Source organism: Acanthaster planci, linkage group LG15 (assembly GCF_054643075.1).
Source record: "Acanthaster planci isolate LZ-2023a linkage group LG15, COTS_SCS, whole genome shotgun sequence".
Classification (NCBI taxonomy): Eukaryota; Metazoa; Echinodermata; class Asteroidea; order Valvatida; family Acanthasteridae; genus Acanthaster; species Acanthaster planci.
In genome coordinates this window covers 3,872,042-3,886,281 of record NC_141791.1, presented here as the reverse complement: position 1 = coordinate 3,886,281, position 14,240 = coordinate 3,872,042, and the positions used below count along the sequence as shown (strand labels likewise).

At 40.8% G+C, this 14,240-nt stretch overlaps 1 protein-coding gene across 1 annotated transcript; it reads right to left on the bottom strand.

Moving 5' to 3' along the window:
• Positions 1 to 2,519: 2,519 nt before the first annotated feature.
• mbtps2 (membrane bound transcription factor peptidase, site 2) lies at positions 2,520 to 14,172 on the bottom strand. Its single transcript, XM_022251537.2, has 9 exons — positions 13,622 to 14,172; positions 12,140 to 12,406; positions 11,513 to 11,616; positions 10,562 to 10,808; positions 9,166 to 9,346; positions 8,448 to 8,551; positions 7,689 to 7,881; positions 6,558 to 6,633; positions 2,520 to 5,441 (listed from the first exon to the last, which is right to left on the bottom strand). Exons 1-9 carry the CDS (start codon positions 13,691 to 13,693, stop codon positions 5,219 to 5,221), a joined length of 1,467 nt encoding a protein of 488 aa, XP_022107229.1. The 5' UTR covers positions 13,694 to 14,172; the 3' UTR covers positions 2,520 to 5,218.
• Positions 14,173 to 14,240: the final 68 nt, after the last annotated feature.

Below are 14,240 nucleotides of genomic sequence, written 5' to 3'. Positions count from 1 at the left end.
GGCTTTTTGAGTGGTCAAACTACAGGCAAGATCCCCTCCCCCCGATATGTCCTCCTGATAAGCCATACCGGCACCATTAGTGATTGATTTGTCTCTTGGCATCTTCTCACTGAGTGGAGGGATATTGGACGTATTTAAATAGCATCAGCGATAGGGTGACCCATTTGAAAAGTAAATCACTGCGAGGGGTTTAGTAGGAGAGGCGATTGTTGTTTCTCTAGAAGCTTCTTGTTCGGCTTGGGTGAGACGCTGGCTGGCGTGTTGCTAAATCCAATCTTCTGTGAGGAATTTTGCTTAAAACGCTACAGTGGGCTGCTTTGTAATAGTCACTCGTATGGTTGTCCCAATAGGCACGCTGCAACTGCTGTTACCCATAGAGAGAAATGCTGTGTGCAGCTCTTTGCATGTTAAAGAGGTGCTCTCAAAGATCTTTATATCATGATCAAGAGGATGTGCCCTTTACTGCGTGGAGCCGACTGCCCTTTTACATGTAATCGAAGACAGCCAAATGAACTTTGCACTGATTTATACATTGGCACTTGTGCAAGCACTGTGAGAACATTTTTTTAAGTGGGAATTTTGAAGTTGATTGCTTGAGTTTTATTCAATGTTGCCAAACAGCTGAGCGGTGGGTAAAAGTAGCATCTTTGTTACTTAGTACCATCTGTGCAAAAAGGCGGGGGGGATATCCTTTGCTGTCAAACACATTGTGATATGTAGTGCTGTCCATGTCAGATACGTGTAAGTTTGTCAACGCGAATTTTGATGCGAAACCAGCAAATGGTGGTTAATGTACAATGTACAGTGTGCAGTTCTTCTTGAAACCTCGTTACCAGAGCTTCCATACTATGATTTGCAGAATAGCAAATTTTGTACTACGAGTACTGTAAAGACATAGGTTTTTATCTGAGAGTTTAAACGGCAGGATTTGACACTGATGCTGTTTTTCATTTTAATAGTTCCATATTCGAAGGGACTTTGACGATTTTGTCCCAAAGAACGTTAACCAAAATTTAAGCTTTATTTCCACACTGCAAGTTCTTTCTTTAATAACGTTTTTCGTGACTTACTGCAACAGCAGTTTTTTAAAAGTAAATTTCAGCTGTTGTATTCATAATCTTGTAAAATGCATGTAAAGAAGAAAATCTAGAAATTAAGTTATTGATCTACGGTGAATATTTGCTGATATTATTAAAAATAGGTACTAAGAACAAAATTCCAACGCCTTATTGTGTATTTATTGTGCTTGTTTTCCTTTGAATTATGACACGGTTGCATTTGTTATCTTGCTAATTTTGTGAACTTGGTTTGGAGTATGTGACGCTAGTTTACATGTATTTTATGATTTCTAGATCTTCTGGTCTTTTATAATTTGTAATTTGGCATTTATTTGATGGATTAGGTTTTAAGTCGTAATGTACATGATTAGTTTCTGTGGAACTAAAACTGTCTGCGTCCTTGTGTACAAATTTTGATTTAAAAGTCAAAGCGAGTTGTTTGTCATTTGAGGAAAGAAATATTGTACATGTAGGTAGTTTAATGCAGGGTCTAAGTGTTTGACTTTTGAAAGGACGGGGACAGTTCCACTATCAAACCTTTTCAAGAGTTTCTTTTTGTTGCATAGATATGTAATTGAGCTCCTATGTTAAAAATTGTGTTTCAGAAATTGTTATGAATTTTATTCTGTATTTCTCTTTGTGAATGATGAACTGTTGTATAATTCTAGTGTTGCGGGGAAAAAGGGTCGTTTACCTGAATTCTTTCCTCTATTCCCTTTAGTTTATTTATTTTTGAGGTTGCTTACCCAATCACTGAATTCCATTGAAGTTGGACATGGAAAAACTTTTCAAACTGAACTGACTGAAATCATTTGCATTTCAGTTGTCATGCCAACACCAAAATGCACAGCTAGAAATATGGAGAATTTTTAAAGACTGTAAAGTTGTTAATATTGTTTTTAATGGTTTTAATTATATTTCTTTCTTGAGGCCGGTTCATATGCAAATAGGCCTATATGCGAATGGAATGCGAATTTCATGTCATGAAAATTGGCAGCAAAATTTTGCTCAGGTTGACGTGTTCAACTTTTATGAATTTGCATCATGCATATTTGATCTGACGTCATAAATATGCATTTGTGATCGGCACCAAGTATGAACCGGCCTTTACACAGGTAGACCTTTTAATATTTCTGTCTTCCTTTTTTTCCCCTTTTTTTTGTGCCTTGGCATTGACAACCACATGTACCCGCAGGGATCAGGCAGGGTTCTTGCTTTGAATTTTAATGTCTGATCGTTTGTTTTTAAAGCAGAAAATCTAGAGATTCACTTGGACCATTATATGTACATTAATATAATGTCAGAACAAGTTTTGTTGGACAGGAATAGTTTGGAAATAAAAGAAATCCATAAAGTTTCCATAAACATTTGATTTTTTTTCTCTAAAAGGTTGGACATTTAAAATTATGCTCTGAGAATTGATAGGAAATGTAGTACTGAATAACCATTTTGAGAAACTAATTTTTCAACTTAGAGGGAAATTTAGCATCAGCTCATTTCTTTGGGGAAAAAAATTACAATTGTCACAAAAAAGCAAGGTTAACCTATTACCAGTTTATTTGGGGTCCAAAATGTGAAAAGGTTAACCCATTGCCAGAAAGACATATTTTCATCCTCGGAATGCATTTCATGTTAACAGGCTTTTTCAAGCAATATTGAGAAAAATTAAAAATTGGCAAAATTTTACATCAAATGTAAAGCTTACCCCTTGTGATATTTAAAACTGAAAATGTGATTCAACTTAAGTTTTATGACAGGCATCTTTCAGATCTTGGAACTCATAACGGTGTACTTGTATAAATATTCACTTTGCTGCCATTTTGTGAAAAGTAAAAATTTGGCTCAAATTCAATTACAATGCAATTTTAATGCAAAAATTTTTAATCTGATTTTCCTGTTTATTCCTGTTGGAACTTAACACATGACATTTTACATTCATTTTTAAATACAATTTTGAGAAAACTAAAAATTGGCCAAATTTTAATTGAAATGCAAGGCTAACCCCTTGCGATTTTAATTTATTTGACCACAGAAATTTTTAATGCCATTCTTCGTTAAACTCCATAAGAGACACATTTTAGTCATTGGATAAAAGCATGGGCATTTACATTCACTTGGATATTTGGTACATTTTTAAGAAAGTTAAAATTTGGCCAAAATTTAATTAAAATGCAAGACTTATACCTTGCAATTTTGTTTAATTTAAAATGCGATTCTACATTACACTCGCATGAGAGATGTCTTTTAGTCATTTGAAAATAGCACCAGACATTTACTTTCAATTTCGTGCACTTAGAAGGAAACTTAAAATCAAAACCAAAATTTAACTACAAGGCTTACCCCTTGCGAGTTCACTTTATTTCAACCCACAAATTTGAAATGTGATTCTGCTTAAAATTCACCTAAATTATGTGTTTGAGACCTGGAACCATGGAACAGGTAATTTACACCCATTTTCCTGCACACTCACCGAACAGCAGTCTTCTAGTGAAAAATTTCCCCAAATTTAATTAAAATACAAGGCAATTTTATCTGATTCTGGAACATATGTTTCAAGTGAGATTCTATTACATTCTGGAGTAGAAGTCTTTTAGTCAATGGAACATAATGTAACACACAAGACATTTACATTCAATTTAAGTTAAGAAATTTAAAATTCACGTAAATGTAATTAAAATGTACACAGGGTTAACCCCTTGCCGTTTTAATTAAATTTTGGCCAATTTTTCGAAACTTTATATGGGCTGCGCGTAGATGCCTGTCTTGCTTGAAAAGTTCAAAATACAATTAAAATTTCTCTACTGAGTCCAACACCACATCCGCCATGTTCCATGGACACAGTACATGTACTGTAGTTCCCCAAATTATTTTTTTTTCCTTTGAACAACTACGTGTAATTTCAAATGTACACTCCGACATCAAAGACTCAAAAAATATAATTCTGTAAATTCAAATTTACCATTTGCCTGAATTTGAAGTGAAGCTGACTTCTTGATAATCAAAGAGTGAGGATATTAAATTTATTAAAATCCAACAACCACATTCTACATTCAAGACACACAGTACAATTGCTAACAAATTTAAACATGTACATATTGCAGGACAATATGGGCGACTCACAATAGTGCACTTCCAAGAGCTTGCAATGCATTCACCAATCACAGTATGCGAAATCTGTCGACCCAATGTGCGTTTGGAAAGGGTGGACAGATTTTGCGCACTGTGATTGGTCGAGGCGTTGCAGACTCTTGGAGGCGCACTATTGTGAATCGACCGTATTCCAGAAATTTCAGCGTACCCTGAACAAAAAAACAAATCAATGGAAAAAAAAAAAGCAAATGAAAACATTACACTGCAGTGGAGTGCACCACAAAAACCAAACAATCTGAAAGGGATTTCCAAACATCTTGGATCAACTTTTCCTCAAGTGCAGGTCTCTTCCATCGAAGCACGGAATACTCCCACGTTTCCCGTGTCAAGTCAAAGCCCACCTTGGACAATCCAGGGTCATCTTTTCCATCCAACCATACTGACAACATTCTTTGGTTTCGTTCAGTTCATTTGGCTTCTTGCAGACTCCCAGACAAATTTTTACACTGCCAGTCACCCGTATACATAAACCGAAGGGCTGGGCGCATTCCCCTTGGTTTCCCCGGAGGAGGAACACTGATAAAGAAGGCCTGGCTGTTAAGATAGGATTTTTCAACTGCAAATGTGCCAACATCAATAAACTTAACTTTCTTGGATTGCAGAAAATCTGCTGTTAATATGGAGGACAAATTGAATCCTCGGGATCCTTTCTCAAATTTTGGGTAGGACAATCATGGAGTCACACTTGTCCAACTGCAAATTACAAACCAGGAACAGAGAGACTGTCAAGTAAAAGAATCTAGCTTACCACCAAAGCTACTCCGCGATGAAGTTTCTAGATACATGTAGTTTAAAGCTCGCGCAAAAGGATTCAAGTCTCCTCGGGACTTTCAACAAACTGTACAAATTCTTCAAGATTCAGAAGGAAAATATATATCATTTCAATTTTTTTGGTTCACATTTGCACCTTATCAAGTAACCGACATCTCTACACTCGTACAAACAATCTACAGGTATAAAAAATCTATTCCATATATACAAAAAGGAAAACGCCAATTGCTGTACCTGTGCTACCTGAAGATGAGGGCGAACAGGGCCAGCACCAAATTGGCCCCCAGGAGCAACGTGCCAAACAGCAGGATGAGGCTGTAGATGAGGTTGCGGTCGGCGGTGCTGGTGATGCGGCCGGCCAGCGTGTGCTCCAGGAAGGCCAGCAGGATGTACTGGCCGTCCAAGGCGTAACAGGGGATGGCATTCAGGATGCCCAGAGCGCCGGAGAAGGAGATTAAATATCTGCGGCCCACAGGGTTAAGCAGAATGGCAGAACAAGGTGCCCCCCAAGACTCTGTGGTCTTTGTCTTCCAACACTGATAATACAAGATCCCTACTACATTACGAGGTATCAGGAAAGTCTTGACAACCTTGTTATAAAGGTGTATGACTACAAGTACCCTTGGCTGAGGGAAATCAGTCCGACAGAGTCCGTGAGAGGATTTTTTTCGTCAGTTTCTGAAGGTTTAACTCCGACCCATCAAGTCTCCTCTTTGCTTCCGGCCAGATGGTACCAAAATCTATCCAGAACAGCTAAAAGGAGAACCCTGTCCAGTGTGACAAAAAATTTCAACAGCTGATTTTTGCGGCACCGTGATTGAACACAGAAATATGCCCCGCTACTCGTGTTGACTGCTAAATCTAACTGTACACGAGAGCATGTGATCCCTGCTCCATTTTGTCGTGGGGGAGAGACGGTCAACTCCCAGCTCTGAAGCAATATTTGGAGGTGTCACTTTTACTGCCAATTTGGGTCATTCGAGAACGATAAACATGTGGGAGTCGGCATACGGCCGTGCTGAAAAGGCAGACCTCCCATGCGAGCACATTTTGGCTCTCAAACAAACTAGGACCCGCTTCATTTGGGCATGTGCTTTTTCAAATACTGAACTGGCTCCTCGAAAGTAAACTGTAGATTAACAAGAAGATCTATGGCAATCCGCCCCAAGCTGAAGTGCACCCCCAATCGGCGAAAGAAAGAGGTGGTTACAAGAGGGTTCTTACATGCTTCCTGCATGAACGCAAAGACCATACATGCCGCAATCAATTAGTTACGCGTACTCAGCGTGCTCTGCGTCAAACGTGCATATACTTGCGTGCCTCACTGCGCGCCTATGTGGTGAGTACCAAAAACACACGCCCTGTTTATTCCGCTCAGAGCGGATTCACAGCCTAGTGAGAGTACACAGTGAAAGTAGTGCTAAAAAACGGAATTTAAAATTAAAAGTACAGAGATCCACTGATTTTTCAATATCATTACAATGCACTGCCATTACCACCTACACACAGACATGGCGGAGAGAATTCTGCATATTATACATGACTGGAATTCATGGGCTGGTCTTGGACAAAGGATACTTGCAGAAGAGTTCAATGATGTCTGGCAGGCTCAGAGGCAAGAAGGCATACGTGGGAATGTAGTTTGTCACACTCACTGTGCAAGAAGATAAACAAGAAAGGGACTATTCTCAACTCTCCGTATTTGAAACACTGAGGGCACCATTCCTTGGAACTGTGACCACCACAATGCAGAACAAAGCTCAATTGTTAACTGACTGAGTTCTGTTGGCATTTTGGTACAATTTGAATGTTTCTTAATAACACGGAAATGATGAAAGGGCTCTTTTAGTTCAGTGTTCATAAATAAACTGCCCTTACATTTATACAGAATGCTCAATTCAAATGACATGTATAATCAACTCAGGATGAGGACAATAAATCAGTGAAAGTTAATAATTAACTCGGAATAGTTTTTATCCCGTTTAGATTTTTTTTTTAATGGGGCAACCTCTATAACCCTTGATTGAACCTCGCTTCAACGGAGGAGAATATTTAACAATCAGGAGACGCATCAATTTGCACGCTGTGACCTGATCTGTTAAATGTTTTGCGACACCTGTTCTCATTCCTGCATCAATTGAATGGTGTTTTATAGGACAACTATTCAAATCTGCATCAGCTGACGCCAATCCCATGGCAAGATTGAAACCAGGTTTCCTTTAAGAAGTGGCCACAGAATGGGTCTCAACTTTTGCCCTAGCTCTCAACGGTATTTTTTTCTGGGGAACTTTTCTGAACCTACAACGTACAATCCACCACTCTGTGAAAAAACAGATGATCTCTTTTGTACCGTGGGATATGAGTGGGACCTCAGGTCTGGAAGCAGAAATTAAACGAACAGTGATCAGGCATTTCCCAACTTTTGATTTGCCACACAAGAAGGTCACAGGAGAAGTCACAAGACTTCGATCTCAAATTCCCTCATTTTGAAAGTACTGTATCACAAACTATCGGCAACACACTACTCATGTTGCTATCATGAGGTGCGACCATTTTCAGCAAGATTCTTAAATCACAATGCCAAGTGGTTTGCATAGCCACTTTTCTACGAACAGAACGGGTCACAAACTATGAAATAATCAACTTATAATCAACAAAAAGGGGGGGGTCCAGAGGTGTGCGAGTCTATGCGTCCACTGAAGCACTTACAGGAATATCCAAAGAGGTAGGTATCGCCAACGTAGAGCACTGGTCTTCCCGTGGTGAGGTAGACGCGTAGCAGCCGACTGGAGTTGTCCAGGGAGGGCTGCAGGCAGGCTGTCTTGCGGGTCTGCACGCAGTCCGTGTTTTTGAAGCAGCGTGGCAGGTCGGTCAGGGGCCGGGCCTCTAGGCAGGCATAATGCTACGCAAAGAAGTCAGGGCATTCGCACATTTTACAACTGCTTTCCAGTCCTACGAATCACAAAATGAGTTTACACGCCGTGCGAAAGCAAATGATGAATGCTGTACACTTTCATTGAGACAGGCTACATGTGTATACACTGTATGTTCTTCCGAAGCTCTAACTGCAGACTATGAACCAGTTTTCTTGGTGGACATGACAGCAAAGCTACAAATAACCTTTAAAGCACTTCAACCGTGGTAGGCATCTGCAGTATTACTAACCATGCTAACTGACCAAAAAATTGATTGTCACTTTATTTGTTAAAATCTTCTCATAAAGGCATCTAATCTCCAAATACAGATGTTGAAAAAGAAATGAAACAACAAAAACATATTTTGCTGTCCTTTTTTGAAGATGTGGCTCACTGATCAAAAAAGACAACTTTTAGAATGATTGCCAAAACATGCAAAACGAGGGTACACATGTACATGTATAACATGAAAAAATCAAATCTTATGGCCAACATCTGAGATAAAGGTGACCAAACTTAAAAGTCTCTTTCACTAAAGCATTGTCAATCCAACCTTCTGTGGCGCTCCGACCTCTGACCCCATCTCGTAGACAAAGCACAGCTCCGAGACACTGTCATTACGACAACACTCCATCTGGCCGCCATAACCCTTGTACACTACAAAGACCAAGGAAAAGAGGAGGGCAAAACTGTCAAACCTTCCCTTCCAGAGGTCAGGGCCTACCTTTCAAAACCCATTAAATCCCTCCAAAATCCATAGCGAACTTCCAAGAATCAGAGAAGCTTCAGTGAACTACAAGAGAATACAAGTACACTACAGTAAAGACCAATTTCTTGGAGCCAAATTCTCTTGAATTTATTTCTTTTTATTTTTCCAATCCTTTCATACCAAGATTCCGGTAATCACGAAGTAATTCAGTGGATCCTAGCATCCTTGTTAAAATGAAAGCCCCCCAGTACATGTATAACTGTATTGAATTCTATTTTCATATTTTTAATGTCACTATCCCTTCATCTTTTCCTCAGTATCTGCAAGAGTTCGATCACCTATTGACATTCCTGACCGTGTTTTTGGTTTTCATGCAACATATTTTCACTTTCTGGTTTTTGTTTTTGAATGTGTTGGTTTACCGTCGACAGGTATATAACCCCTCTTTCACTTTCTTTTTAAATATGAATCAATATAAATGTAAGAAATACTGTGATCCATTTATCGCAATAATATAGATTGACGTGAACTCCCCCCCCAGAAAAAGAGGAAAAGTTCTCACATGGTACGTCTTTTGTTTGCTGCTGTACTTTGTTGAGTTGAACGCAGAATCCCGGCTGGGGGTAGTACACCGCTGATGCCAGACACCGACTCCAGTCGTCAGTGTTGTAAACCGGACAGCCATTGATGCTGGTCACATGACTGCCAACGGACAATCCCCTATGGCCTGATACAGGCGAATTCTGCAAAAAAAAATTCAAGTTACAGAGTACGTCAATATGATATCAGAATAAATTTGAATTTTGGATTTCTTACCCTGCCCGACGTGTATTTCAACACTGTATACTCGGTGTATGCCCCCCGAAGACTAGTGAAAAAAAAACAAACCCAAAACACAAGCTTTTGGGGGCATACACTGAGTATACAGTGTTAAAATACATGTCGGACAGGGCAAAAAATCCAAAATTAATTTACAACTCCCCGGCTTAAATCCATCCTTGAAATAGAATAAATTTTGTTTATTGTTTCTAAGACCGTGCTACAGTGACAGCACAGACATAAAGGTCCGTTTCATTATACGTTAGTACACGATCTTATCATCACATGTGCCTAAAATCGTACCAAGTGGCAAAATTCAGAAGTATAACCCCAACTTCCTTTTTCCATTCTGTGCAGGAATCTTTCCAAATCCTCTCACAGTCGGGAAATCAACAGCCCATCCTACTTGGACTATAGAGGGTTTGCATGGCTGCCATCTTGTAGGCCAGTACTTTTGTTCCACAGGGTATGCACAAAGGAGGTTTCCCTGTGGAGCAAAGGAATTGCCCTGCAAGATGGCTACCGGTACCACGCAAAGCCTCCATACCCATTCAGACAAGCTTAAAGCAACAGAAGCATGGCTGAATTATTGTCAATCTTCCTGATGGGATTTGGAAGGATCTGGGATGGTCTGAGTTGCAAGTAGGCCATATTTTGTACAAAGGATCCAATTGAGGAGTCCCATTCTAGAAATACAAGCTGAACTGTGCGGGGGTTGAATCGACATAGCAAGTGACTTGATTTCAATTAAAAACCTGATTACCATAAAATATACTTCAAGGTACCGTAAATCAAATTTCACTGTTCTGAATGGGCACTTTTGATGCAACTGTAAACCACAGACTGGACAACGTAGACGTCCACAAAGAACAGTGAAAATGCATTTGTGCAAATTAATATCAGGCTAAATCATTAATGTGTCTCACACATTCACGCTACTTGAAGTTGGCCTGCACTTCATCATCCGTCAATACAAAAGTACAATAGACCCTTGTAGTATTTGACACCGAACTGTTTGCCTGTGTGCTTTCTTACGGTACCCAGTGGAGTGTAGGCCCCTGCTAGCTCCTTAGGAAAGTGTACTTATGAAGTCTGACCGTGCCATCAGTACACAGATCTACTGGATTTTTCATACAAACCTTTAGAACATCAGTGACAATAATCCCGGTTCCAGTCATGTACAGGGGACTCAGCAGATAAGGCAGGGCGTAAAACACGACGATCCCTAGCAGGACCAGCACCAGGTTGTGCCAGATGCCCGCGCAGTAGATCCGGAGCTGTCGGGCGGCCGAGATGGCCTGCAGGTGGTCCGTGTGCAGATCCACGAAGGCCCCCGGGTACATGGCCATGACGAACATGCCAAAGCCATTGACTCGCACCTGTTCTCTGCAGAGGAACGCAACGGGCGACATCCGACAAGACAGAATGAGTTCAAAGTCACCTAAGCCACTTTTTTGAGTTTTTGAGTTACGGGAATTTCAAAGATTCTTGCACTTCTGCATGCTTCACCCACACAATGTCCCTTTTCAGCACCATGCCAATCTGAGCTCTACATTAAAACAGCGAGTTCAATCTGCTCTTTCTATAAAAACAGAATAACTGGAAAAAGGGCCTTGTAGGATGCGGTCATACATTGTACATGTGTCTGGCTGTGTTAAAACTACTTCATAATTGCCACTACTTGCGTTAAGTAGAAACTGTATACCTGGAATCATATGGGTACCCCCTTACCCAAACCCTAGAGACACTCTACACTATTGTTACCTAACACATCTGCCCTAGATGTCTGTAAAGAATTCCTGATATTCCAATAAAACAATAACTAACACAAAAGGGCAGGGGGTTCTCTCCGTCCCATATCTTGCTTTAAATGGGACACTGACTGGTGAGCCACTAGCTAGTGTCGTTCACTGGTGCATTTACAGTGTGCGTACTGGTACATCATTCTTGCAGACACAGCCAAGCCAAGAAACAGAGCGGCTCCCCTCTTTCAAGGAGTTCAACGAGAAGCAAGTGATCTGGTTGTAGAACAGTGCAAGATCACGGGCACCCTAATGAACATCTCTCACCCCAGCTGGATTGATACTTACCTGACGGCTGCAATGGCGTGGCCCAGCTCATGCCAGACTCCACTAACAAATAACACGGTGAAGAAGTAGGTGATCTGTCTTAGAGGAAGGTTTACACCGGGCATCTGTAGGACAGAAACAAGAACAAATACATGCCAGATGTTTTGACTTTTTTACCATATAAAACTTATTTTTCACTGCCAAGATCTTCGCAGTTAAATGCCCAATCTTATTGAGAGTTGATATGCAGGCAACTACATTCACTATCAACCCAACAAGTTTATTTTAATGAAGATAAGTAGTTCAGCACATGGGGGAACATGTTAAAAAATAGGGTTAACTTGGTGATATGACAATCTAACACTGCGCTAGTCTGGTATCAAATTTTGTAGGAGGTTTCAAATCAAATTGTTGAAAGGTTTTCTTGTTATAAATGGTCATCTATAGCTCATATTCTCATATTCTGGCCCAGATATGGAGCCCATGCAGATACAAAAAGTGAACAGTTCTGGCCTGCTGGTGCCTTTCTGGGGAAACTTGCAAGTACGTCCAATTCTCATGAAACTGTGTCTTAAAATTCTCGTAAGACACCAACAGAAAAACTCCTGGTGGCTTGTCTCTCTACCAACTTTACCAGCTGCAACCTACCACAGGCGTCAAGACTTGTTCTGGCGACTCTTTCGTCGACGCCTGCACTAGCGTGGAGACCAGCAGCCCAACGGAGGCAAACATCATCAGGATGCCCATGAATGCTCCCATGCGGAACCAGGCTTGGGTGAAGCGGGGCTTCCACTGACCGATGCGCAGGAAGAGGCGATTGAAACAGGTGGTGTACCATCGCACCTGGCCGATGGACACTTGTATGCCGTAGCGCTCCTGGGCTTCGGCATATCGCTGTCCGCATCTTCTATTGGACTACAGGGAGGTGAAGAAAAACCAAACGTAACCAAACACCAGTAAATAACTGGTGTTTATAGCACTGCACCAATGTTTTGAAATGCTTCACAACTGGAATGATTCCATCACACCAAGCACGCAACCATATGGAAAGTATGGCAACAGTACACCGGCCACTGAGTAAACCACAAAGGGTTTGTGCACAGGGTGTCAAGCTGCTTCACATAGAACTATTTCAACAAGCGCAAACAGATCAGCCAGAGGCCGTTGTAGCCAGCCATGTGATTGCATGGATAAGGAGCAATGCAAATCTCTGCACAAATGCATGCAGAACGCTGAAGAAGAACATGTTCAATGTGGGTAACTAGTCAAATGTGACTCCGTAGCCACCTACATGTACATGTACAAACATGACAAGTACATGTATGGGTGCGTAAGTGGCAGGGTATTTGGCAATTGTGCCACCAGTCCAGTGCCACACACTAACATCAGTCCACTTGAAAATTGTTAGGCTAAAGGGTGATGTACATGGCTGAATCCCAACATATATGCAGGACCCGCATGGCAAAAAAACAAAAAAAACAAAGGGTTCATGCCCGCTGCGTTTGCACACAGGCAGCGTGCAACGTGAACGCTGCATTTACGTTCACACTTTTTTATCTTTTCTCATGTCTCAGCTGTGTGTACGTATCCGACAAATGTTACAAAATTTCAATTTGTCCGAATACGCATAGGTTTGGTGCGTACGCACTACTGTTTTCAGAAACTGTGTACAAGGGCGCACATTTTCATTACGCACTGTGCTTTCCTTCACACACTGCAGACACCTCAAAATAGACCTTCACACTGCGTACACAGTAAATACACAGCAAGTAGGAACCGGTCTTAATGTTACCCCACTCTCAATCTGTTTGGCAGTCCGTTTTTCATGTTTTTTCCACTTAATTTTTACAACATTTTCATCTTGTGGCAGTACAAATTTGGGGCTTAAACACGAACTGAAACTATCATGTTAACTATATTCATGATATATAGGGCCTACCATGAAAATTCTAGTCAAAAATATAACTAGGGCCAGTAGGGGTTTAATCAGCACGGCCAGATGCTGATTTGCTGCTACTGCCAGTGAAGTTTTCCTTCCTGCGTGCTCAGGGCATAACGTGTACGTTATGCCTGGTGTTACTGATCTTTGCAAGTTTATTCACGACTTAACATGCTTAATTAGTGAATTACCTTGATGAATGTATCCGCCAAATACAGAGATGACCAAAATCCCAGAAGAAGGGCTATCCATGTTCGAAACATGATTCAAAACGGTTCTTTTTGTTTGAGGCTTCCCGCTAGCACTGTGGCAGACATGACAGGCCCGGCGCACACACGGACTGAAAAGTACTGGCCAAGCTGCGTATACAGCCGGTGGATAGTCTTGACTGTGTGGGCTGAACCATGGACAGACGCGGATGTCATACAAAATTTCACCTTTCAGAACAACCAACGGAGTCAAAATCTGACCACCTTATCTTTGTCACTGCTCTATAACTTCCAACACAAATAAAGAAATTAAATATAAATTCCCGTCATTTTGACGACATTTTTTATCACCAATAGAAAGCTTGGCCAACATTATAATACGGAAAACAGACGCGACGAGCACATGTACGTTAAGCGCAGTCAAAGTGCGTCATTAATAAACATGACTTCCGCGTTGATCAACAAAACACAGTCCGATATTCGCTTCAGGTTCTGGACAAAATGTCAATTATTCAGTACAAATGAAAGAAAAATTAGGTTTGATAACCACAGAGGATGTGAAAGAACAACCGGCCGATACAAGGCACACTAATAACTGATG

Bases quoted from the DNA above. Each gene is read 5' to 3' on its own strand.
- mbtps2 (XM_022251537.2), bottom strand. From the start codon at position 13,693: ATGTTTCGAACATGGATAGCCCTTCTTCTGGGATTTTGGTCATCTCTG. The intron at 9,347-10,561 runs GTTTGTATGAAA...TTTTTTTTGCAG, and splicing joins TTGTCACTGATGTTCTAAAG to AATTCGCCTGTATCAGGCCA. The intron at 6,634-7,688 runs GTAAGTGCTTCA...CTTCTTGCACAG, and splicing joins CTACCTCTTTGGATATTCCT to TGAGTGTGACAAACTACATT.